Below are 26,881 nucleotides of genomic sequence, written 5' to 3' on the forward strand. Positions count from 1 at the left end.
GTTTTTAAATCCTGCAACGAGGTCTTAAATATGCACATGATGGCTATATGCATGATATGTTGCTAAAAAAACTACATGACATGGGCAAACAGTCAGCATATTCACCATCAGGTGATTGTTCTTTCCTAATTTTAAATAATTTATGTACCACCGGAAAGCTTAATCCATAATAATACATCATAATTTATTAGTTGATTATATTTTGTATTAATAATATGAATCTGCAAAGAAACTACTAACTAAAGCTGTCAAATAAATGTAGTGGACTAAAAAAGTACAATATTTCCCTTTGAAATGTAGCGGAATATTAGTATAAATTAACATAAAATGGAAATACTCAACCAAAGTACGGGTAGTCAAGTCAAGGACTTGAAATTTACAAATTTACAATTAAATTTACAATTAGACGTACTTGTCCCTGAGGACTACTCCTTCTATACAGGCACCAAACAGCACCACACAGGAAATGTCTGGAATAAAAACTGTTAAGGAATACATTATTCAGAATAGTTGACCCAAACACTATGATAACATGAAAAAGATCATCAGCAACCAGCACTTTCAGAGCCAGTAGCCAGTATCGATCTTAGCTCAGTGAAGGATACACACAGTAGAGGTGGTGGTGATGGCTGCAATGGTGCCAATGGGGATTGACTTCTGAGCATCCCGCAGGTCTCCGGAGCGGTTGGAGCCAGCCATGATACCTGTGAGCGGAGCCGGATGAAATCATCAGGAGGTTTTATGCTTTTACACTCGCATGGGAAGGTAATGTTTCTTTTCCCTTCTCTCTTCTCTGTCCACTGAAGTCATATCGCCTGGATCATGACATTGAATCAAGACAGATTGATGCAAACTGGAACTACAATTACTGCTCTATTTAATCAAGGATGAAACCTGAAGCCTATGTTAAATTTATGGCGATGCAGCAATATTTATGTATATATTCAGTAATAAAATTTTGAAAACAATTAACTTGATTTCAGTCAGCCAACTCACATGGATTAGATAATTATGTGAATGTAGAATATGTACAGTGTTGATGTCTCGGCTCTGACCTCGACAATCCCAAAAGGGACACCAAGTTCAGTACAGCAGAGAGTGGGGAGTCATGACACTAACTTCACCCCGATGCAACGTAAACTCGGAGTGTAATGGCAGACTCGAGTTGAGTGCCTCGACCAGCTCACAGGCTTTGCTTCATTTATGTTGCCCTTTTCTTAAACATGATTCACAAAATATACCACTATCACATTACATGTTGTCATTTGATCTAAGAAAATATCGATTAGAGCAGCTTTAAAGATAGTTTTGATAAGGACGGCCCCTCAACCCGTTGAGGACCTGCTCTGTCCCCGTCAGACGTCTCTTCCGTGGGCCTGTCTGATGCTAACCTGTGACAGATGGGAAGTATATCCCCACCAGCAAGGTGAAGAAGCTGGTGATATCGGCCAGGACATAGCGGTTGGAGCTGGTTGGGGGACTGTCTGGGTCGACGTCTGACGCAAGTCCACGCTTCTCCAGCATCATCCCTTTTTCCAGGTAGTTACCAAACAGGTTCTCTACAAGACAGACGAGCATGTGATCCTATTGTCATATTGATGAGGGATAGAGGGTATTGTCATTTACACTGATGAGGCCTCTCTCACCTGCCAGGATGCCACTGGTGACCCCTGGGATGCCCTGTATCTCTGTGACGTTGTTGTTGGTGAAGTATTCGTCACAAGTGGCATTGAGGGAGTCAGAATCACAGAAGGTCCTCCACAGTTTGGTGGTAACAGTTTCGTTGTCAATTTCAATGACTTTTGCACAGATGTCATATCCTTTCGAGACAAGAGTTCGATTCCCCAGGAGGCAGACGCTGCAAAGAAAGTCAACAAAAGCATTATTGTCACATACTCGGATTTGACGTCCGACCAGTGAACTAATGTGTCACTTACGGGAAGACGGGGGGGTCGATGGCGGTCTTGATGACTCCAGCATAAACGGCCAGGATGGAGAGGATGACGCAGGCCAGGAAGACCAGTGCCAACTTGTTAACGTATTTGACCCCCACAAACACCACCAGTGCCATTAAGCTCAGTACGATGGTGCCGTACACCCGCATGTTGTTGAGGAGAGCCGCCTCCGCCTCTGGCCCCTCCAGGCCCTCGATCTTGAAGATGGCTGCCTGAGGAATGATATAAATCTGAAAGAATAGAAAGATGGAAGGATAAACACGGAAGAAGGTGAGGTAGAGGGAAGGGAATATGACAAAGTGTGGTGGAGAATGGTGGAGAAGAGTGGAAGCACAAGGAAATAATAATAAAAGAATTGCAATGCAGAGCTGTGAGACTTTATTAATCCAAAACAGATTTCCATTTCATCACAATTAAAGTGTTAACTATGTATATGGAAAGTACAGGGAAAAGAAAGGAAAGGAAAAACTAAATATAAATAGAAAGGACAAGGAAATAAAGAGGAAAAACAATGAAGTAAAATTCAATAAATAAATAAATGTCCTCATTAAAATCATCACATTAACAATAAAATCAGTCTTGGGGTCTTTTAAATTCAAAATATATTATGACACCTTTAATAGAAAGCTTGAAATTGTGTGTATAATGAATAAACATCATACAGGTTTTTGCCCCAGGGCCCCTCAGGGGGTTAATCCAGCCATGATGATTTAATCGGGAGAATTAATTATTTGCTAATTATTTATCTCACTGTAACAGAAATGCCCTGTTTTAAAATACTCATTTTAATATGTCCATATTGTGTTCTTTGTTTTGCAGGGCTGACATTTCTGAGACCTTATTTCTTTGAAATGCTGTACAACCTAAATGACCACCATGACATTATGGTCTGTTGGAGGATTGTGTTGTCCTGCCACTGAATAAAAGCAGGACAAGATGTGACCTCACAAGGCCTGTTTCTCTGCAGGCATTTTGACATGTGTTAGCAGGACGGTCACACGTGTAAAACCAATACAATCAATGATGCACCTTTTATAAATAAGTATCTTTGTAGTCATGCCACTGAGGCAGCAGCAAACACTATAACAGAACCCTGGAACTGGCGCACCTGAAATCAACGTAGCCTTGTTTAATTAGTCATTAGTTACATATGTCAAAATATCTGCAGTAATAGAGGCCTATACAGACCGGGACAGCATGCAAAACAATAAACATGTGAGTTATTTGATAATTAAGGCAACTTACCAGCAGAATTTCGATGCAGCCAAGAATGTACATGGCACCTGCGAAAGTGGTTCCCAAGTAGAAGCAGATCCCAACGGCTCCACCAAACTCAGGCCCCAGCGAGCGAGAGATCATGTAGTATGACCCTCCAGCTGTGAGACACAAACACACAGGAGTCACTGTTCTGAACTGTTCTGTCGCACGCAAACACACTTCTGCAGTACGTCCCCTCGGACGTCTACTCACCTGGTACAACTCCATTTGTTGCAATGGCACTCATGGAGATGGCTGTGAGCATGGTCTGAAAAAAAAAAAAAAAGCACCACACAACAAAGGAGGGTTACAGGTCTCTGAGAGGCAGCCGGAGAACAGGTCACATTAAATATGGCTGACTGCGAGGCCTCGATGAACGGAGGGAGCGGGCAGAGAAAAACATCCGGCAGCAAAAGAGTGTGACTCATCTGGTCGTGCAGAATTGTTGATCGCGGGGATGACTATGGGTGGTTAGGCACATACTGTCATTGCTTTTGTCTGCTAAAGCCAGAGGTGGAAAGGAAATTATTACATTTACTAATTACAAGTACTGTAGTTAAGTACAATTTTAAGGAACCTGTACACTATTTGATTATTTCTATTTTATGAGATTTTTATTCCGCTACACTTCAGAGGGAACTACTTTTAGCCAGTTTGTCCACCACTTTGGTTCAGCCTGAAATGTCTCAACAGCTATTGGATGGATTCCCCTGAAATTTCGGTACAAACACTCAGTTTCTGTCAGTGCAAACTGTAATAACTTGATAACTGACTATTCATCTAGCATCATTATCGGGTCAAACTTTCAATTTTCCCAAAATACTTTGTTTTATGACCAAAAACCTTGCAAGACTAATGACATTCCCATCCCATACTTATACGTTATGAATATGTGAGCATTTTATGAATTTCATTTTTTAAATGGGGTTGTTGACTGAGCAGCATATGACAGATTCCAACGGCAGAAATGTGGTAATGATGGTGGGATTAGTGGTTTTATTGGCGGTCTGCCTTATGCCAGGATTTACTATGCTCAGCATCTGTGCAATTCAAATTATAATTATACAGCCTGCTCTAAATTAAAACAGCCTGTAGTTTAATCACACACTCCCCTAATTGGGTATGTGTGTGCTGAGGAACCACTTTACATTGATATACTGTATACTTGCAGCTGAATGTTTGAAGCTCTATGGTACCGTATTAAATTTAACAGGCATATTTTAATGTAACATCTTTTAGTAGACGGGGGTAGTGTTGCACAACAAATATACGACAGCAGAGACAGCTACAGTTTTACTCACTGTGGAACAACACATGAAGACGATTATGAAGGAGCCGAAGACGCCTCCAATCCCAACCATCCAGGTCATCCGCAGGAAGAGGATCACCCCAAAAATATTCTGGATACATGGCAAGTACACTCCCATCAGAGTGCCCAGCTGTGGTGCCTGGAAAGCACAAAACAAAACGTCAAACCTGAAAATTATGAGTCAGATTTGTTGTGTCTAGCTCATCTTACCTTTCATGTAAAGGAATTACAGTGGGGGTTAAAATCTGTCAGTTTGCACTTTGTTGTTCAGTGTTTGTCGCCATAAATCAATTCTGCCTTTTAAATTCATGAAATGAGGTCCAATTCTGTCATTAGAAACAAAAGGGTTTATTCTTTTAAAACACAAATAGATGGTAAATCATGTTGACAAGACAACAACCTTTTGGGTCTGTTTTCTTCTACATAACCTCTTTGACAAGAAGTGGGAAGAACAATGTTTATTCTTTTTTATTCTCTTTGTGTCTGTCATTAAATGTGTTTGTACAACCACAACACTTTTCCACATAAGCCACTAAATACTCCTACTGACAATTTATTTTCATTTACTAGCTGTATCAATTTTATGTCTATGTGCATAAGTCATTTGTTTGCCATTTTTATCAGTAGGGCAGCCTATTATTTTACTGTCTTGCATACAGATAGATATAACTTTTAAAATTCAATTAAAAGAATTTCATAAACAGTATATAAAAAGATAATACAAAAAAATATTTGGGCTTGTGTCTGTCTATTTTAGATCCTCACTGTCTATCAGTTTACATCTGGCGATTTGTCTTTGAAGAATCAAGCAGGACAGGGCAACCAGAGTAAACAATAGTAAAAAAAAACTATCGTAAAACCCAGAGAGGATTCAGGTTATTGTATGGCTAACTCTGTCTTATGCCCCACTGAACAAATGCAGGATAACCAACATAAACCCTGATAAGGGAAAAGAAACGATAAGCCAGGAAACAAAAGGGAAATACAGACCGGTGTGAAAAACATGATTTGACACAACTACGTTAAAAGGCATTGAAAGTCTAATCAACAATCTTATTTAAAGTGGCAATCTGAAAGATTTCAGTCCTGGTTTATTTGGCAACACCTGTAGATACTGGAGGTAACAGCAATTGGGGTTTAATGCTAGGTCACAGAATTGTGGTGGCAGCAAAACAAGTCATTGTCATTTTATTGGAGAAGTCGGGCAATAATTGGCCTTTTTCCATCATTCTGTGAGCACCTGTGATCTGACATTATGCTGCACACGGCGTGCGTCTGTGAACAGAAGGGCACAGTTAAAGAAGCAACATGCGGGTGTACGGCACCATCGTACTGAGCTTAATGGCACTGGTGGTGTTTGTGGGGGTCAAATATGACAAGTTGGCACTGGTCTTCCTGGCCTGCGTCATCCTCTCCATCCTGGCCGTTTATGCTGGAGTCATCAATACCGCCATCGACCCCCCTGTCTTCCCATAAGTGACACATTAGTTCACTGGCTGAGAAGTTGGAAGTGTGCAGCCTGTCGCCTGCAGCTCTTCATCTAACAGCTCCCTGCAACAGTTCAAACTTATTGGCTGTCCAAAAATGCCCAAAATGACTGTTTTCTTGTTTTGTAGAAGCATTTTTGATGAACGATAGCGGTAAGTGCTAAGCTCACTGACAAAAACATTATATTTCCTGTAACTACTTCATAATAAAAGTGAACTTCTGTTTTGCCATTCAAATGCTTTTAATGATAAGCTGCAGCAGAGGGAAATATCCAGCCTGCATTAGTTGCAACTTAATAGATCACTTTTTTCCAGGAACGTCACCACAGACACCCGGTTTGTAATACTGCAAATATATAAATATTGCAATAGTCTCATCAGTGGGCTATAGGCTCAATCACCATTGTGTTACTTCATTTGATGATGAGGCATTTATATGAATGAAAGTCTTTGAGACTGACATGTTAATATTTGCTCAGTTCCCCATATTCTCTCTGGAAATCAGAGGGGTTGTGTAATAATAAAAATAAAATTCAGTGTCTAATCAATCTCCCATCAGTTCCCCAAGATCTCCATGATAAATGATAAATTGATATTTGAGTGTCTGGGGAAATATTGAAACTGCCATGTACAGTGGGGGGCGATGGGGGCCCCAGAAGAAGTTTTAGTCATAAATTGTGGTGTAGATATCCAGGGTGCACACAATCTTAATGACTTTGGTGAATGACTTTAAATAACTTTTTCTCCGCCATTAGGTCAAAATTTTAAATTTGGATTATGACCAAACACCTGCAATACTAATGACATTCCCATGAGCATTTAGCTCAAAACACCGCTGTGCCAAAGCTGAACTCACTGGGCCACTATAAAGCTTTACACTCTTAGTTTTGTTTGAAAAGTCATCAAATTAGAAACTCGCATTCATCCCAGTGTTAAAACTAATGGTGCACATCTTGAATCATTTTACACAAAATGTACATTTATTTGCTGGAATGTCAGCTAGAATGTCAGTTCTTCCATTAATGCAAAGTGTATAATTTACTGCATATACTATAGATATTAATGATTTGGCATACACTGATCGATCTCCTACTTCTTCCAGTTACAAATCCACCTACATGATGTTGAAACTTTGCAGACATAAATATTAAGAACACATATAACCTTTCCTCTCTGATGCCTGTCAGTTTCATGATATTTTTCTACACTACACCCAATAATATATAAACCTGCTCATCTGGTTCAAATTGCTGCAGGCTGGGGATGAAACGATCACACACAGTACTGAGCTATACCTTCACAGGTTTTTTAGATGGACGTGCCCCCTCCTCGTTATTCTCTGCCTCTTCGTGCTCTTTGCTGCCCGTCGGCAGGTTGGAGTAGTTGGCTAGACTGCTGAGCAGAGAGGAGACCATAGGACTGGTATCCATCTCCTCCTGCAACACACACACACACACACACACACACACACACACACACACACACACACACACACACACACACACACACACACACACACACACACACACACAGTCATAACACATCTGGAGATCTACTCAGGACAGTAGTAAGAACTGGTTTCACACTGATAATCCCAGTATGTTTGCTACTGCTTGTTGAAAACTCTGCCCACCTCAAACAGAGCCATGTTCTTGCCGTCATACTGCTGGCTCTTCTCCACACTGCTGGCTGCACTGCTGTTGATGAAAGGACTGCTCTCTTTTGGGTTCCCATCACCTGAAACACAGAAACTCCAACCAGTTGACTCCTCTTCATTCACAGCTGCACACAGACACATACCTACATTCCTACAATAAATAGGTTTACAACTGTTAATATATTATATTAAAATAACTTGGTCTTTATTTGGACTGAATAGGGCTGTGAACTATTTACTGGAGCAAAGAAGAATTCAATTTTGGCGGTCTAGTGAAGAATTTGATTTGATTTTATGCTGGAACTAGGAGACTTAATTAGAGACTCCAAATTAGACATTACTTTGGTAGTTGACAAAACTAGCATAACTGTTTTTGCAGAGCTTTTGACCATATCACATAATCTTTATCTGCATTTGATTAAGACCACATGAAGCTTGAAAGAAAGCAAGGAAACACTAGTTACACGGCACTTGTCAAAACAGGAATTACACAATGGAAGAATAAAAAGGAAAGGGGAGATAGGAGAGCTTGGAGTCAAGTTTCAGCAAGCTGGTGAGTGTAAGTCCAATACTCACCCTCTTTTAGCTCTTTTTTTGTTCTCTATCACCTCCTGAGGAAAATATCTCGCTCTTTATCTGCCAAATACTCCACTAAGTTCACCAGCTAGTTCTTAACCTGTCTGCTGTCTGGTGCTGGGCAGGTAGTGCACAGTGGGTTTTTAGAGCTTCTTCACTGACAACAGCTGCCTCCTGCTACTGACGAAAATGTGAGCGGCGAGACTGAACCAAAGGACTAAAGCTACAGGCTGTAAGCCCAAAACAATCAGCGGAAAGACACTAAAAAGCTCCATAGAGCAGAGAGGAGCTGCAGTATTGGATGATAAAGCTCTGTGGGTTTGTCACCACAAAGAAGCATTTTCACATTGCATATAGTGAGCAGCTCCTCTTTAATACAAGTCTGACAATCTTGTATTTATGTTTAGATTTCTGGCATTTAGAGACTCTTTTTCCTCACACCTATGACTTTTCACCATGGGACATCCTTCTATTCCCTTCTTATCTTTACCTCTAAAACAATGAGTGCAAAACCTGACGAAGCCTTGGCCTACTGTAGAATAATGAAAGAATTAAAATTTCCTCTAATATCTCAGAGTACAATGGCATTTAAAAGCCTGTTATTTGTCATGAAAAGAGCCGCATGAGGTGACGTTATACACTAATCTTCAAAGCAAAGACGAGAGTCAAATGGCAGCCAAACTGCTATCACACAGCATATAATCCTTTGAAAGACGAACTGCTCTCTTAAAGATGCAGTGCCTGTAAAACTGGATTAGAAAGCATTTCAATATTATGTCATTTTGAGTTTGCATGAAGGATTTTACCTTTTATCAGTGTTCTACCTGAACACTGTATGCCACTTTCCTCTGGAGTTTTGGAATTACTTTAAGACCAATGGTAAATCTTTTTTTTTTTTAAAGACAAGAAAACACCTTAATAGTAGTTCAGTTGCAGGAGAAGAAACATTTTTACAGCCGCTGTGTATTATATCAGATACACAGATAAAAAGCACAGCAGACATTAATGATGAACACTATCTTACCTGTTGTGATGAGGCCAGCCAAACTACATTTGGTAACATTAAGACCCACAGCAGGTCTCTTATTTCTGCTCTTAGATGTAGTTTAGATTATGTTGAACCAACCACCTGAGTATTCTGTAATCCACCACGATTTTTAAATCTGCATTTAAAGCTCATTTCAGCTCTTGGCTTAGAGTGAAATCAGCTTTTAAAAAATTGCGATTTAACCATGTTTTACTAAATGCCTTTGTGTGTGTGTGTGTGTGTGTGTGTGTGTGTGTGTGTGTGTGTGTGTGTGTGTGTATGAGGACTTCTCTCTGTGCAAGTTACTGGTATAGTATGTGTTTGTTTGTGACATATTTTGTACAGTATAAGTTCATATTCCTCCTTTTGACCACCGTACACCTGTCTCCTCACAGTCTGGTCCTTATTCTGCCTCTCAACCCTCAACAAACTGCTCCAAAACATTTGAATGTTTCTTACACAACCCAACTGCGTGTCAAAGTCAGCGACTAAGCAGTGATAGATCTTTGCTATTGGCCCTGAGATATTACCTATGGGATGGAGGTGTTGTTAATATCCTCCATTAAACAGCAGAACGGTCATACAATAATAAAAGCTGGACTGTATTTCCTGAGCTTTCAAATCTGTGTATTACATTTCCCAAATGTCAACAATAATCAACCATTTCCAAGCTGTACAAAAACAAACCTCTCTTCAGATTAGACCCCCCCCCCAAACCTTCACTGAAATCACTGATTGACCTCTGAGTGTAACCAATCAGAGGACTCACTCAAATTGATCTCCTGATCCATCACAGTGACAGATGAGGTTACAAAAGCCATCAGTCTAAGTTAACTTGCCATTGTGTTTTCCTTTATTTTGCGAATATCATATGAGTTGTGCTGCATTTAGAATTGTGTCAGTTACACTTCATAAGAAGGGCTATGTGCTGGGGCCCGTTTTCTCACAACACGTCTATGGTTTTATAACATTATTATAAAATGTTACCAATCTGTCAGTGTTACAAAGGTGTATTTTCAAAATTTTCACCACTCTGCACATGGTTGTGGCTGAGATCGTGCTCCCAGGAACAAAAACAGCATCTCTGGTTTCAACAAGTGCCCAAAAACATCATACATCTTTATCTTCAGGGGATGAACCCTCTAGGAGCTGCATGAACTATGAACATCTGGAACAAAGCTGAAAGCCAGTTGGTGTTGTTATAAAGTCTGCAGAGGAAGGAGGCCTGGTAGGATGGACAGGTAACATCGAACTTTAACAAAGAAGATGGCTGAAACATTATTTTAACTTAACAATGACGACGATCTTTCCCTAATTAGCAGTGTTTATTATTGTAACCACAATGACAAAGGTCCCCTAATGATAATGAAGTAGTTATTTTAATACAAACAACAATGTTTACAAAAACATAACCAAGTCGTTTTTGTGCTGTCACATCATAAAACAGATTTCTTTTTTAACAGACATTTGTAGATTTTTGGTTGGCAAAGATAAATTACATCGTCCTGCTGATGGAGACATCAGATCAAAAAACATTTCTACATGTCATTCTAGAGGTGTGGTGGAAGTTGCCTGCTAACACTGACAAGTTGAAGTTTAAAATATATTTATTTAATATAGGAGACAAACTTTATCACCAGACTCCAGATGGAAAAATAAAATTCCTTTTTATCGCATTTCAAAGAACAAAAAACAAACACACATGCACACGCACGCACGCACACACAAAAACAAGATCAATTGGCAAGAAGCCATGAGCTGTTCACATAAACATAAACTAACAGCATGCACAGGGATAGTATTACAGTTCAAGGAAAAGGGGCCTTTTGACATTGAACATCTAAAACATCTGGTTACACTTAACATGTTTCCTGCCAGTTCACATCCACAGAGAGCATCGAAAAACGAAGATTTAAGATTTTCATACATTGAGATCCACATTTACAGCAGATGCCCTGGCAAGAACTCAAGAAGGAAGTTGGTTTTCGCTCTCTTGCTGCACAGGTCAAAACACTGTCCTGAGCCACTTACAACCAATTAAACCTGCTCTTTACCCCTCTCTTAACAAATCCTCCTGCCCAGAGGGGGGGAAGAGGGCTCAGCTGTGTGAAACCTCACTGCCTCAACACAGCTGAGTTGGCCCCTTCTGAAATGCACCTCAGACTCTTTTTCTCCTGCAGTTCTACTTCTGTTTCCTCTGAGCACAAAGATATGGAATCAGCATTAATTGGCCCTCTGACATACACTGTGAAGACCTCAGAATTTCTGAGGTAAAGTTGTATTTCTCAGCCTAATAAGTTGATTGAGTACTTGTCAGTCACTCGATTAGTTGATTGTTTCAGCACAACTGGAGTTATCACTGATGCTGCCCTGAAGTTTTGCAGCCCTATTATGAGCACTGGATCATTAAGTGATTTTAGTTATATTTGTAAAATGTTTTTAAAACCTGATTCTGAATAACCTGTAAAGGAGGTCATGCTCCTGTGTTTTAACCAGGTCTGAAAATCTGACTACAGTGCTGCATCTCTCAAATACCCTGGGAATTCTTGCATTAATTTTAAGAGTTTCCTCCTGGTTTACAAAGCTCTTAATGGCACTGCGGTATGTATCAGACACGATTACTCTTTACAGCATGAGCCAGGCTGATCACATTGGTCAGTGCAAGGTCGTGTCAGTTCTACTGTTTCTTTTGTAATAATATAATAAATAAATTCGACAATATTTCAAATTGTCTTTAATTATTTTCAGTTTTTTTTTAGTGTTCTATTATTCTCTGTAGCACTTTGATGCATCTCTGCTCAGGATAGTTCACGTTGGGGTAATCCTGAACAAATTGTTTTTAAGAGATAGAACTGAGTCAGATACTTTGGCAGAGCTTCTGTAGGCTGTAATATCGAAAGAAAAAAATAATTTTGGTCTTGGTCTTGGTCTTCCTGAGGATTTCAGTTTGAGCTCATAAACGGCTAAAAGATTTGACTATGCGCTTATCCAAGAAATGTCTCAAAGGTGATCCTATTAAGCAATAATCCTGTCTATCTTTGGCATTTTGAACTACTGTTAGTCTAGATGAACCTTGTGAATTTGCAACATCACAGGTGTGATGAAATCGAGGCACATGCGATGATTTCACTTTGATCACACAAAACAGAAGAATCGCAGGCTGGGAGATCAGACAGTTTCAAAATTGACCTAAATAGATAGTCCTGCAAGTGAAGAGTACTAGGAGGTTTACTGGGGTGTGAGAAGTAGTTGTAAAAGCCTCAGAAACCTGTGTATATCCAGAACTGTCTTGTAAAGTGGCCAAGTAGAGCTACAACTGCCACACATTGCCACATCTGTGGAAACACTCAACAGTTTGTGTATCTGAACTGACGGGTCACTGTCAGGCTGATCTGAACATGTGAAGCAATAACACAATGTGCTGTGTCGACTTAGTCTTTAATGTGTGGGTCAAATCAGACAGCTCTGTCTCCTGAAAATTATGTTTATATGCAACTAAACTGCAACAGCAAACTCGTTTTGTAGGAAACATAATCGCTGGCTGGATTATGTTCAGCCCCTAATGGCTCAAACACTCATTTTTTACTCCATAAATTTGAGGAACATTCTGTATTCATAAATATAATTAAATAATTCAATTTACGGACTAAAAATCAACATCTCGTTTGTTTCTTAACTGATCAGTCTTTTCAATTTGAGAGCGATTTGAGGATCCAGTCTTATATGTTTTGTGTTCAGGTTTTTTTTTTAAATTGTTTTTTTTTACATTATGCCTTCCGCTAAGTCAACTGGAAATAAAGACTGCTGTGTGCCAGACAAGTAAAATTATAATAGTTATTCTTATTGGCTCAAAGAGGTAGAGATATCAGCATGCATGACCAATATCCAGTAACCATAATAAACTCATCAAACCTTAATGACATCCTGTTGGGAAAGTATTACAGTCCAGTTCAGGTCAGGTAAGCTCAGCCACTTCACTGTACTGTTTATGTGAAATATGTAACCAAAGGTTCAGGATATAAAAAAAAAAAAAACTGACATGTGAAACAAAGACAATCGTGTCTTGTAGAAATTATGTTAATGTTAAACTAATTTGACATAAACATAATGCTGTCTGGATTACCTTTTCTATTAAGACAATGAAGAAATTATGCTAATAAACTCAGCTGGCAAGTTACAAAAATGTGGATAACGAACATATCAGTAAAATGTTCACTAACAGTATATTTCATTTGTTTTCCACCTGAATATCTGATCCCTTTGATGCAATAACTACTCCTAGTGACTACAGCATTATTAAACTTTTTTATGGTAACGTAGAGGCACTCAGAGAACCTGGGTCCTAGAAAAATTTTGGTCAGGTTTAATACAGAAAAAGTTTAGAGACTTGATCCACAACGTGTTTATTTACATTCAACTTTCCCTAACCTTAAGCAAAGTGCTTTTGTTGCCTTAAATTCAGTAACGGAAGCCTGACTCCGCTTCTATATTGAACTATGACTTTTCTGGAGTTGGATTTCTGAGGGGAAATTAGTCCAAGTGGTTCTTTACGATGTTTGATGGAGATCTCCGTGTCGAGTTTATAGTCAACAAACACAAATGCCCTCTTTCTTTCAATAACACACTTGTCCCTGAAAACAAATCATTTTCTGATAAGTTTGTGACATACTGAAATGGTCAGCAGCTTTAAATGATTTGTTTGCTACTAACGGATATTCTCTCCGTCTACACCCCCATTTTAGCCTCAGGACTGACAGCCATGACTTATTGATAAGAAGCGATAAGATCAGAAAGATGAAGATCTGATGATGTTTATACTGATGCAGCAGGCGGACCTGTGACTGCGACTTGACCACAGTATGCAGATGAAAGGCAGTGGGTGGTGCAGATTTGTACCCTTGATGTGACATGGCTATTACAAAATGGACAGTTTATACCGGCTTTTAAAAGCTTAATAGGACGCGGGCTCAGTGGGATTATCCAGCAGCTGCTGGACGCCACAGTCACAGGCAGAAATTAACTCCTGCGTGTGAGAGGACTGCACCAATCGGCTGCACAGCAACCTCACAATTACATCAACCACACACACATACCTCAGGGGTGACACTGAGATGTGATGCTTTCTGCCAAAAATTGATTGATTTCAGTTTTGTCTCCATCGAGAAAGGAATGAGGACAGAATAATGAGTTAAGGAACGATTTTTAATTTTATGCACCAGGGGCAATATTATACAATGAACTATATGTGGAATGCTCTTGTCAGAAATATCCACTGTTTGTACTGTGTGTACAAACTATATATAATGTATATATTTGGTAATGAATTTGATACAGAACAGCTACATGCCCTGGACTCTGAAAGTGTTTTTAGCCATGCCAGCAGCATGGCTCCAGTGATTACAATGTTGGTCTGTTGTCTGTCTGTTTTTATACAGACATTCATGTTTCCCAGAGAGACATTTGGTGAAAGCCTTACTCATCGAGCATCATCATCAGGTCAAAATCTGAATTTTTTCTTTACTTTGGTTTATGACCAAACACTTGCAAAACCAATGACATTCCCATCAGCCTCAGCTGTACTTTCTGTTTGATGCTAATTAGGAAATATGCAAACACACTAGTACAATAAGGTGAAACATTGTAAGCATTGTTCCTGCTAAACATCCGACTGTTAGTTGAAGAGTGGATGCCGTGGCGTAGACTCTTAGTCTTGTTTACTTTACAGTATGATTTAATACAAATAGGACAATAGTAGATTATCGTAGCCTGACCTCAATGTCACTCACAATTTTCCCAGCAACAGGGCTGCTGGCCGGAATACAAGCCCCAAAGCCCCCGATGCAAAAGTCAAACCCCCAAGTGCCCCCCCCCTTAATTATTTGGATTTGTTCATATTTGTGTCCATGTACTATGCCAAAGTTTTTGGCCCTCACAAACTGAGGAGGCTTTTTAAATAATACCATGAATACTTTTTTTCATCAGTCAACTTCATACAAAGTTCAGTAAACAGAAAAAAAAAATAAAAAAAATCAAATCACAGTTTTGCTTGTGCACAGTTTTTTAAAGTACTTGGCAGGTACATTGGTCCAAGCACCTTGGAGAACTTGCTTGATCCCAGACTGACTGCCAGATGTTGAGATCAGGGCTCGGAGGGGGCCAGAAAACCTTTTTCAGGACTCCTTCTTCTTGTCGCTGAAGATAACTCTTTATGACTCTGGCTGAATGTTTGGGGATGTTGTCATGCTGCAACATGAAGGTCTAAATGCTGTTTAAAAGTCTTCTTCACACAGCCAGGAATGAAATTCTCAGGGGTAACAACAATCTCCTGTATTTTATTAGTTTTCCTTGACCTGATCATGGTGCCAGATGAAAAGTTAAGTGATCGCCAAAACTATTACAGATCATCCTGAGGGGAACATGAATGTCTGCACCAAATTTCACGGCAATCCATCCAATAATTGTTATGATGTTTGAGCCTGCACCGAAATGGCGGAGTGACCTACCATCCATGGAGATGGATAGTACACTGAAACTATAGGCAATTTCTGTAATGCTGTAATTTCCGTACAGTTTTTGAAATTGTTGAATATAACCCCTCCACTTTTGCTATAAAAGCATTCCAATTCTCAGAAAGAAAGCAGATTACCGGAGTGTCATCACTGCTACAGCCCTGCTCATAAACTTTAACAGTGTGTTGAAATAAAATGTACAATTCCCTCTCTTATGAGGTTACCCTCAGGTAAGAGCAGGTTAAACTGTAACTAAGGTGAGAAACTCTGATGCTGCCTGCCGCCACTTCAGGTAAACTATTCATTCAGCCTGTCAGTGATAAGATAAGGAGGTGGATGGGTATGGAGGGCAGCTATAAAAGTTTACCGTACATGAAATTACTGCCTCTTTGATCTGACAAGATGCTATTGACAGACTGGTTAAGCTAATGACAGACTTAAAGGGATTTATGAAGTCACGGGCTGCTGATATGTGGGCTAACATGTATAACATGCATTTATAGTCATGACTCAAAGCTTTTAATTCGGAGTATTGCTCTGTCTGGCGCACAGATGTAACAAACACTGCTCTCCCCCTTCTCCAATATTCTGTGGAAGTCATTCGATGTTCAAAAATAAACTGGAGCTTCATCAGTACTTGTAAACGCATGTTTGTAAGAAACAGGAAGTTGGCTTCTCGAAAGCAGCCAGACAAGAAAGTAGCTGCTTCATTTCCCCTACTAGACAAATTAGTTTTTATCCATGGTAGCAAAATGGACCTACCGATGACAAGATCTGTCTGTTAGTCAGTGCACCGCTTTTAGTCCAGACTAAATTTCTCAACAACTGTTTGGTGGATTGCCATGAAATTTTGTACAGACAATCACGTTTCCGAGAGGATGAATCCTAAAAAACTTTTCCTCAGGCACCACTGTCAGGTTCAAATTAGTAGGCTAGTTTTAAGTGAAATGTCTCGAAGACTGTTGACTGTTGAAATTTGTCAAAAACACTCATGTCCCATTCATGTTTGGATGAATTCAAATAGCTTTGGCCGTCCCTTAACTTTTCATCTAGCGCCATCAGCAGGTCAAAATTTTTAATTTTTCCAAAACTTCGGTTTTAGCATTTAGCTCAAAGCACTGCTATGCTATGTATTCCAATTTGACTAGTTTTATTAAACTGAAAACGAATAAAATAAAGATTGTATCAGCATGTTAACACTTTCATTATGAATATTTTAGCATGCTGACGTTAGCATTTAGCTCTAAGCAGCGGTGTGTGCCTAAGTACAGCCTGAGTCCAGCAGTAGTAGTACCAGTAATAGTAGTAGAACCTACAGTAGTGAATTTAAAGGTTTTTCCAAAAATCTCCCAGACTGATTTTTTTTTTTTTTTTTTTTTTTTTGTTAGGCAGAAGACATTAGGCTGTTTAAATAATTTTTCCTCACATACAACATTCTTCTTGCAGGATGAATGCACACAAAACGAGGCTATCTTCTTTTTTTCTCAACCAATATGTCAAGTTCAGCAGCAGAAAAACAATTTCTTTTATGCTTAATGTTTTTCCAGATGTGCGACAGACATCAAAACAGCCATTCATCTTACTTACTGCACTTTATGCAAATCAGTTTTAGCAAATACCCCCAAATTTGTGGTGACACAATTACAAACAACAATCACAAACTTAAGGAAGTTTAGTAAATTTTGTCTAAGTCTTCAGTAAGTAAGTCTTGTTTTGATAGTAAAGACAAAGAGAACTGAGGAGAGAAATCAATGAACTGTAAGCCATTACTTGCAGTAATTACGGCAAGTTGTAAAATCTCAGTGGTTCTTTCATGTCAGCTGCCTCATGTGCTATATTTGCACAATGCCTTGATGTTTGTGTGATGGTTACATATAATTTTATCACCAACAACAAATCACCAGTCTTAAGACACATGAACACATGTTCGTACATTTGAGAGTATCATCAACTTGTCAACAGGTCTCACCATTCAAGCCAAAAAAGGAAAAAAGGGCGGCAAAAAAGTGCTGTAAATCTAGACCAGCCTCGGCATTTCCAGATGTGAAGCTTTGTTTGTGATAAACAAAATCAGTTTAAAACTTCTGCTTCGCTAGCACATACCAGCATGTTTGCCAAAGAGAACAGCACTCATTTACTGGTGTAAATTGGCATTCCCTGCAGCCAATGAAACCACCATGTTCCTGTTCTCATGTTTGTATCCCAGCAGAGGCTTGGAGTAAGAAGATGCAATATGTCAGCCAACACAACACATACAAGTGTACTGTATACGGTGTATGCAGGCTGTGTATAAATACAGGAGGTAAAGGCTGTACACAAAGATATTTGCACTTGGCACTTTATACAGATTTTACAATCTGATTGCTTCACCTGTTCAATCCACAGCAGCTTGTCCCATACGGTGGAGAAAGATGTCCTGACAGCCAACCCTGCAATAATGAGTTGAAGCTGCAGAAGAGTCACCCCCACTGAAGAATATACAACAGTTTTCTACTTTATAGTGTTAATGAGATATAGTGTGTTATTTAGTGAAGTGTAGAGGTGCTGGATGGCAGATTTTGTTACAGAGCCTGGCTAACTTTTTCCTCCTGTTTCCAGTCTCTGTGCCAAGCAAAATTAGCTGGATATAGCTACATATTTACAGTACAGACGTGAAAACAGTATCAATCTTCTCCCTTAACTCTTAGCAATAAAACCAATGAGCATTTTTCCCAAAATGTAATACTTTCCCTTTAAACCCGCAATAACTGAACTTTGGCCACTTGGGGGCAGCGGGAACAAGCTGTGAACACAACACTGACATATCATCTTTTAAGTTGATGGTGAACTTGTTAGTAAATAGTTGCTTATTTACACCTCAAGCAGATACAGAGCAACATTATCATTCCTTTTGAGTCTTGTTTCTGGCCCCCTGGCCAATGTAAGACCAACATTAACTCTCTTTTGTCTCTGTTTTTGGTTTATATCAACTCCTGAGAGAAATATCATTTGGGTCTTTAGCTATGTTAAAAAAATATAAAAAATAAAAAAAAATACATAAAATATATAAATTATAACTGCTTTAAGTATTAACCTGAAATGAAGGCTCAAATTATAAATGATGGGATGAAAATTCAGTTTGATCGAGCCAGCAACAAAACTGGTCCTAAGCAACTGAAAAGGAAGAGAGTTTGTAGATTAAACATTGTCTCATGACAAAAGCAGTAAAATACTGGGTACCCCTACTGTGTAAGATCTTAGCAGTGAGGTTACTTCCTTAAAACATACTTGTACTATTAATGTTTGGGAGCTTGTACAGACATGATCACAGACATACTCACAGTCACAGTCTCAGACGCTGACGGAGACAGATAGTTTACACTGCTCCAGACTGTAACACACCATTTTATCTGAGTGAGACAAAACAGAGAGCAGATCTGTGCAGAAATCTTCGTAGTTTTCAGCTGACGTGAACTTTAAAAGTTTTTCTATGTCTCCACCACACTGCTACCCTATTGTAAAAGCTTATCTGATAATATCTTAAAATTGTCAATTTCAGTCAATTTTGTGGTACCACTCATAAGTTGTCCAATCAAAAGCACTTGCAAAAGAGAGGATAAATACATGTTTTGAGTAACAAAAAGAGCAAAAGTCTTCATATCTTAATGACATTGTTTTTTAAAGGTTAGGCAACTACAATTACTTGGTTACGGTTATGGAAAGATTATATTCCTGGTTAAAAGAAATAATTGTGGACTTTTGGAATGTTAACCCGTCTTGGGTATTTGGTACATCCACCAACTCAGTCATCTTAATAGCAACCACTTTTTGCCGTGGCAGGAGAGTTTCATGCCAATGGTTGCCGATTGAGAACAAAGCTGGTTCTAAGCCATATGAACAAACAACCTACGCTGTCGATTTTCCGTTGAGGACTGTCTCAAAAGTGAAAACTTAATGAGGTTTCTGGTTTGTTTGGTAGTCTGTTTATCCTAAGTCAGTGTGGAAGACAGATGAGTCGTCCATCCCCCTGAGCCATACATGATGATAAAGATCAGCAGGGCGCAAGTTCAGGGCATGAAATAATGACGGCTGTAGATTTCTACTGGACTGAACTGCACTTTAAATCGTAATTATCTACAACACTGAAAGATTCCTAAAAACAACAAACATTATGGTTTTGTTTTGTTTTGTTTTTTTGTTTTTTTTTGATGCTCCCAAGCAGGATTAGAGCTGCACACATTAATGGAAAGAATCATGTTGATTCTAGTCAGATGATTCAAGAATGTTAGACAGTGAAGCAACTTTTCGCCTTGCATCATTCGCATGGATTTGTTTATTCGCCCAACCATAACCCTAACCCAATTAGCCAATGTACCAACCGTATGTTTACTTTGAGCTAACTAGCAATGGATCCACCTCCAGTCTCTCTTCTTTTATCTTTCATGTCTGTATGTTAACGAAACATCGTTCATAAAGCCTCGGATATATGCAGATTTTTTGCTCAAGTTGAAACATTCCCATCTTGCGTGGATGCGTCTTTGCTTTGAGTTGCACAGTGAGTGAATTTGTGTCTAATCACCTCTCCATTGACTTTGAATGCACCACAAAACCTCTAAAATTTTCTTTTTGCTTTGTCTGAACACGCAGTGAGTCATTTAATAGGACTCATAAGACAAGGACAAGAGTGTGGGTAGTAGATTTTTTAGTAGTCTTGTGGTAGTTCTTTTTTTTTTTTTAATTTTGATTTGTTTTGACATGGTACAAATGTTTCATATTTCAATGTAGTGTTAATCTTAATAGAAGTAATAATGATATTTATTATATACAGTTCATACAAAGATGAACAAACTGAAACTCAAAGTGTTAGCTTTACATTACATCACTGAGCAGCAGAGGGAGTGAAACTGTGGAATAGGCAGGTAGAAAAACAACCCCTACAACAGACCTCAGCTACTTTTCCTATAATGTCCACATAGCTCATTTGTTACAGGTCAAAATTAGAAAAGCAAAGGTTGAATCAGCAAAGACTTTGTAATGACTCATCGGTATTTTTTGGATGGAAACAGATCCTGAAGCCTAGCCAGAGAGCTACCATGTATTCTCCATGTTTTCTCCTACAAAGGGAGCATCAAATGATTCATCCACAGCCAGAGCACTGCAGGGTGTACAAAGGTCAGTGAGGATGATTTTATCACATGACGTAGCGCTCAGGGATCCTCATCATGTACTAGATCACTTTCCCTCACCTTGTTGTCTCCCTTTCTTTCTCCCTGTTTTTCTGTGTCCTTTGTTGTTTCTGTTACGTAGTTTGGCATTGGTGGGCGAGCAAACAATAATGAACAGATGCAGATAAAGGCAGAAAGCCAATTTGGCAGAGTGTGAATCGAAGCAAAGGCTTTGTAGATGGATTTAAGACATCTGACAGGGTTGAGAAAGTAACAAAAAAGAGTATGTGGAGATAAAGATGAGTAAACTGAGGGAGGGGGGGAAGTTAAATACAGACAGGTGTTTGTTGTGATCGACTCGCCATATGGCCCCATCAAAAAAACAATCCAACATTACAGCTGTAAGTAGGACGACCACGAAAACTTGGGACATTTCAGGAAGGAAAAACTGGAAATTCTTATGTTTGTCACGATACTTTTACCTCATGTGTTCCCTTTATTTTTAAGTGATGCACTATACACTGGGTTATACATGTACAAGGATGCCATTAGACCTCTGCAGAAGAAGAGGACGGGGCAACAAGATGTAATTAAAAAAGAACCAGTCAAACCCCAAAAAGTGAAAGAAAAGTGCTGAAAACTTAATGGAAATATGGCGTGTCTGTTTGTTTCATGAATTATTATGAGGAACGCTACAGCCTCCTCATCGCTTCTTACAGATCTAATGTGTTGGTCTGCCACTATTTTTCTTCCCTTCACTGACGTCACATGTTTCATGTACGTCAGGATTTATTTGCTAACTCTGTTTCCATTGCACTTTGGCACATTTGGCTTTTATTGATACACCAACTTTTCCACCTCAGCCAAGTGAAAAAACGTTTTTGCAATATTTTGAAATTCTTTTAATTTTCCTCTGTTTCCACTCAGTTTTTTTTTAAGCGCTAATCGAAAATGTGCATAAATACAGGTGGCTGGAACGCCACCTAACAACGTGTTAATGCATCTCTCAAAACTTTCCCACTTCCCCACCTGTCTAAGACACTCAGCCCCAACCTCACTGATTCCTACTGAAGATGTAAGTCTTTAAAAACGAGTCAGGAATATATACTGTGGTGTTCCTAAAAGAGCTGGGCACCGTAGTTTGTAACAAATGTTAGTCAAACTAGAGTAAACAGATGTATTTGCATTTGTTGGGGATTATTTTCAGATGCACATTTGGTGCTCTGATGAGTGTATCCAGCAGCAGGATGGTGTACGTGGGATTGACTTAAAATAAACTACAGCACCCATGTCACCCAGTGCAGAGGGGTGACTCATTGATGTGTTTTTGATAGCTACACAGGCAATAATTGTTTGCGGCGTAAATTCATTTTTACGCCGTAAATTCATTTTTTCTTTTCATGAAATTTCTGAACAGAACATAAATGTAAAATATCACCAGACTTATCCTGTAAGTACTGACTCACATATATCTCAACTGACTATCAGCTGACACATTGTTTTAGCATTAACTCAGGTTTTAACAACATTAACACTGGACAGTCTAAATAAAGTGAGCTCATTAAGTATATTTGAACACTGATGACAGACAGTCTGTGATGGGAAAAGATGGGATGTTTTTCCTCCACAGACTGGTGGATGTGACTGGACTGCTATGAGCGGGCTGTGGGGGTTGGGGGTGGGGTGGTGGTGGTGGTGGTGGTGGTGGGGGGGATTATTAGGAAGGAAGGATTAGACCACACTGTATTTCATAATCTCCAACCTTAGAAGACTGGGTGGGAAATATGTTGTAGCTCTATGGGAAGATTATAGGAGAGCTCTATCACTGTTCCCTCCTCTCTTTCTCCAGTTCAATTGCTGTCCTTAACAGGACAGTGAGGGCACTGGTCTTTTCTCCAAACACTTAAAAATGACTGGTGTTTACATTGTTTTGACAAGCGACCTCTTGCTGTCACACAAATACTGACTGTCTTCTCTAGGTAGCAAAGGCAGAGGTAGCATGATATTGTTATACTGCTGCAAAAAGTCTCAGGAGGTCAGAGCGGACACACACTGCCTTGACCTCCTAGACACTGGACACGCTTGATGATGAAAGGTGCTATGATAAATATTTTTATAGTAACAATGGATCAAATGACTATGTGTAATGTGAAGGGAGTCTCTCATAGTGACCATCCACTGATAATTTCCCATCAGCTCCACAGAGACTTAAAGTGTCTTTCAACAAATTGTTCAGGTTTTACTATAACACTTTTATATCTTGGAAAAAAGTGTGCAAAACCAACCAAAAAAGCTGTTGCGCTGCTTTTTTTTTTTTTGGAGCAATTTTATGGATCATTTTGATAAACACTGACAAACAACTTGTCTTTTAGGTATGAAGACTTGCTGACTAATTTTGTTTTAATGATTCCTCCTACAAATTTTTCAAGACAGGAAGGTGATTTCACATAAACTGACGAAAAAATGTACTTAGAACCAAAAATTTCAAAAGAAAGCGTAAAGGCAACGTATTGGTGGGAAGCTGAAGCTTCATTCATTATGTTAGGCCTAATTTCAGCCCCTTCAGTAGGATTTCACACATTAACCTGACACCATGCAATGACAAAAATGCAGTGATGTTACATTATCTACTGTAGGTTATTGAAAGTTTTTATCCAACGTACTGAGGAAATGTGATGTAGGTGGTTATAATTTTAAATAAAATGTACAACATACATAAATTAAACACAATGAATTGGAGCATTCTATATAAATGTGCACAAGATGTCAAGACCTTCTTAATACAACTTCACCACTTTGACCTTCTCACTCTATATGGATTAAAGTCAGTGTCTGACACACTCATTTATTTGGTGTTTAGTAATTGAAGAGCCAGGACAACACTTAGAGGATTACTGACAATCGCTGACATGGTTTATCTGCTCTGAGCCAGTTTATTAAAACTGTACATCAGATGAGGATACATCAGTGAAATTACCAGGAAAAAGGAATATTAAAATCCTTTATATGGCAGGAGGGCAGCTTTACATAATTCAGCGCTCCTGCGCAATGAGATAATACCTGACCCTCATGTCCACTACAACTCAGCCATAGACACAAAAGATGAATGAAACACAGACTGGACAGTTAGCTGGTCTGTGTAACCTGGACTACAATTCTGTGGCTACACACACACACACACACACACACACACACACACACACACACACACACACACACACACACACACACACACACACACAAAACCAAACAAAATGAACCAAACAAACAAAAATTGAAAGAAAATCTGAAAATGTTCTTAGTTTGTTGTAGAGAATGAAAGAGACAGAATGAGATGGAACGACTAAAAAGAGACGCTAAATGAACACTGTTTCATAATCCATCCATGCTGAGAGGGTTAAGCTTTAAGTAATTGCTCTTGTTTCACTGATTGGTTTCCTACTGTTTATTACAATACAATCACCATAATCATAATGATGCCACTGCTTCTGTTACTATGGTTGATACTAACAATGTGATGATATAGTAATGGGTGACATTTTTTTCCTTCTTTAACCTACATCAATGATACTGGCAAGGACAATGAACCTGCATTAGGAGGAGAAGGAGGTTTTGTCTGCATCATTCATCCGCCTATGTTAATGTGTCAGTGGCCCATCTCTCTGGGTGAAATTACAATGGTGGAAACTCTGCATTAACGTATGGGCAATCATACAAATTGATTCAAATTCAAACACCAGTGGATGAGCTAACGACATCTGGCAATCAGGTTAAACCCATATCACTCGACTGTAGTTATGTTAGAATGGGCGGTAGGTGCGTTCCTAGCTGACTAACTTTGAAGGAATGGTTTGACATTTTGGGAAATAAGCTTTCTCGCACTCTTGCTGTCAAACATGAAGCTACAGCCAGAAATAGGTTAGCTTAGCTTAGCATAAAGAGGGAACAGGGGGAAACAGCTAGCCTGGCTCTGTCCAACAGTAACAAAATTCAACTAGCAGCACTTCTAAAGCTCACTAATGAACACATTATATCTTGTTTGTTTCATCTGTACAAAAAACGAAGTGTTTAAACGGACAAAACCCAGGAAATAGTCCAGCAGAAAACCTACTATAAGACCACAACATTTTTTTAATCTTTGGTTTTTGTACGGAGTTAACAAATTAGATATAACGAGTTAATTATTGAGCTTTAGAGGTGCAAACAAACAAAATAACAGAGTGTGACCAGCCTTGTCTTCATAGAAGCAGTTACCCTCTGTCAAAAGTGGAAAAAAACCCAATTATTATCATAATTCTCATCTTGATCTGTGTCAGACAGCAAATCAACATATTTTCCAACCTGTCAGAGTATGACTTTAAGTAGAGTTAATTGATTTGCTCCCTGTCTGCTTTGCTCTGTCAGCCATCAATCATTCACCTGTGAGGTGGATCTGAGGGGATTATTAATTAACAGGAAATGAGTGCAGAAAGGTACATGTATGAGTATCTGTGTCACCAAATTATGCAAATTTTTTACAGACTTTTCTCCAATCTTTGACTTTGTTCTTGTGAATTACTGGACAATTATCCTCTTCAGGCCTATTCAAATAAAGCAAGGTCAGTCGGTCCACCACTGTGGTCCATGGTCCACAGACCATGAACCCTACCGACTTTAGTGATCCCCTGACTTTTTTCCAGGGCCACCATGATGTCGACATTAGTGGCTCTGCGTGAAATATCTTGATAGAAATTGAAAAGATTGTCCTAAAATTTGCTACACTTATTCAGGTCCCCTGATGATTATAGTGAGCAGTTACAGCGACCAAAACCTGTTTCAGTGTTCAAATAGGCACCTGATTATTGTTTTAACATAGCCTTGAAAAACTGTGACTTTAACACTGACTAAACTACTGGCATGTTTCTCTGGCTCTGGGACATTGAAGCTGCTTGCAGATGATGAACACAACCAAAAACACGTTTCCTCCATGTGTTGTGAGTGTGGGTATACTGTATACCATAGGTGTGTGCGGGTGTGTTTTATTTGTGAGTTTTAATAAAATAAAAATTTAATGTCTCAGTCTAAACAGCCCCATGAGGGCAATTCCAGAACATCTGCCCCAAGAGCTCATTTCGACCGACCAAAACAACAAGGACACAGACGACTAGCAGCATCTGCAGTCATCCTGTTGTCTGTGTGAAGAAGCCTTTAAAATAAATTGTAGTGCATCCAAACATCTAAAACAAACACTAGATACTAATACACTAATACATTCAAAGTCAAACCTCCTTCTCACCCTTTTAAAAACCATGAAAGGTTTCGGAATAACTAAGAAATGCTGGATTACTTGATAATGAACATTCAAGTGTAAAACAACACAGGATTATAATTCATAACTGAGATGGCAAAAGCATTCAGTTCTGTGATGTTGGATACCACCAAATGTCTCATATTACTTTACTTTGAATATTTTAATGAAAGATTTTTTCCTTTTTATCTGAAAACAATAGTAACAATGAGGAGAACTGAACAGTTTAATCCTGGAGCTCTTAGTTGGGATGCTTTCAAAACCATCTTGCATACAAAAAACATATGTTTTTTGTGCATGTGTATTTGTTTTCAACTATCAGTCCCAGTTTTTTAACAAAATCCTCACCTCTGACCCTGCACTACTCACACATGGTGTCATTACATGCTTTTTTAAAATCGCTGCCAAAAATTTAACATTGACATGACCTTTGTTTATCTCCTGCACCAGCTGCTCCAGATGCTACAAACAGTATATTAGTGGCTACAGCTCTACTGTAAACCCTGTGACACTACAGTACCGTGAACATGGAGCATGTGGCTTCTACATTTTACTGTACGTCTGATAGGTTTGACAGCCTGATGATACACTCAGATTGACTGAATGGCAAATTAAAGTTTGATATGATCCCATATAATTATGAGCTGAGAGTACAGGCTGCTGAGCAAAGGCT

At 39.1% G+C, this 26,881-nt stretch overlaps 1 protein-coding gene across 1 annotated transcript in view; it reads right to left on the reverse strand.

Annotated features, from left to right (window-relative positions):
• Window positions 1-26,881, reverse strand: part of slc12a5b (solute carrier family 12 member 5b) — a 46,254-nt gene that overhangs the window by 12,724 nt on the left and 6,649 nt on the right. Inside the window, exons 2-11 of the mRNA XM_040152823.1 lie at window positions 7,642-7,745; window positions 7,304-7,444; window positions 4,514-4,660; window positions 3,426-3,480; window positions 3,201-3,331; window positions 1,938-2,185; window positions 1,647-1,858; window positions 1,392-1,559; window positions 606-704; window positions 413-470 (exon numbers count right to left, since the gene is read on the reverse strand). Coding sequence (XP_040008757.1) covers window positions 413-470; window positions 606-704; window positions 1,392-1,559; window positions 1,647-1,858; window positions 1,938-2,185; window positions 3,201-3,331; window positions 3,426-3,480; window positions 4,514-4,660; window positions 7,304-7,444; window positions 7,642-7,745 — 1,363 coding nt within the window. The remainder of the gene's footprint in view (window positions 1-412; window positions 471-605; window positions 705-1,391; window positions 1,560-1,646; window positions 1,859-1,937; window positions 2,186-3,200; window positions 3,332-3,425; window positions 3,481-4,513; window positions 4,661-7,303; window positions 7,445-7,641; window positions 7,746-26,881) is intronic.

This window comes from Xiphias gladius, chromosome 18 (assembly GCF_016859285.1).
Source record: "Xiphias gladius isolate SHS-SW01 ecotype Sanya breed wild chromosome 18, ASM1685928v1, whole genome shotgun sequence".
NCBI lineage: Eukaryota > Metazoa > Chordata > Actinopteri > Istiophoriformes > Xiphiidae > Xiphias > Xiphias gladius.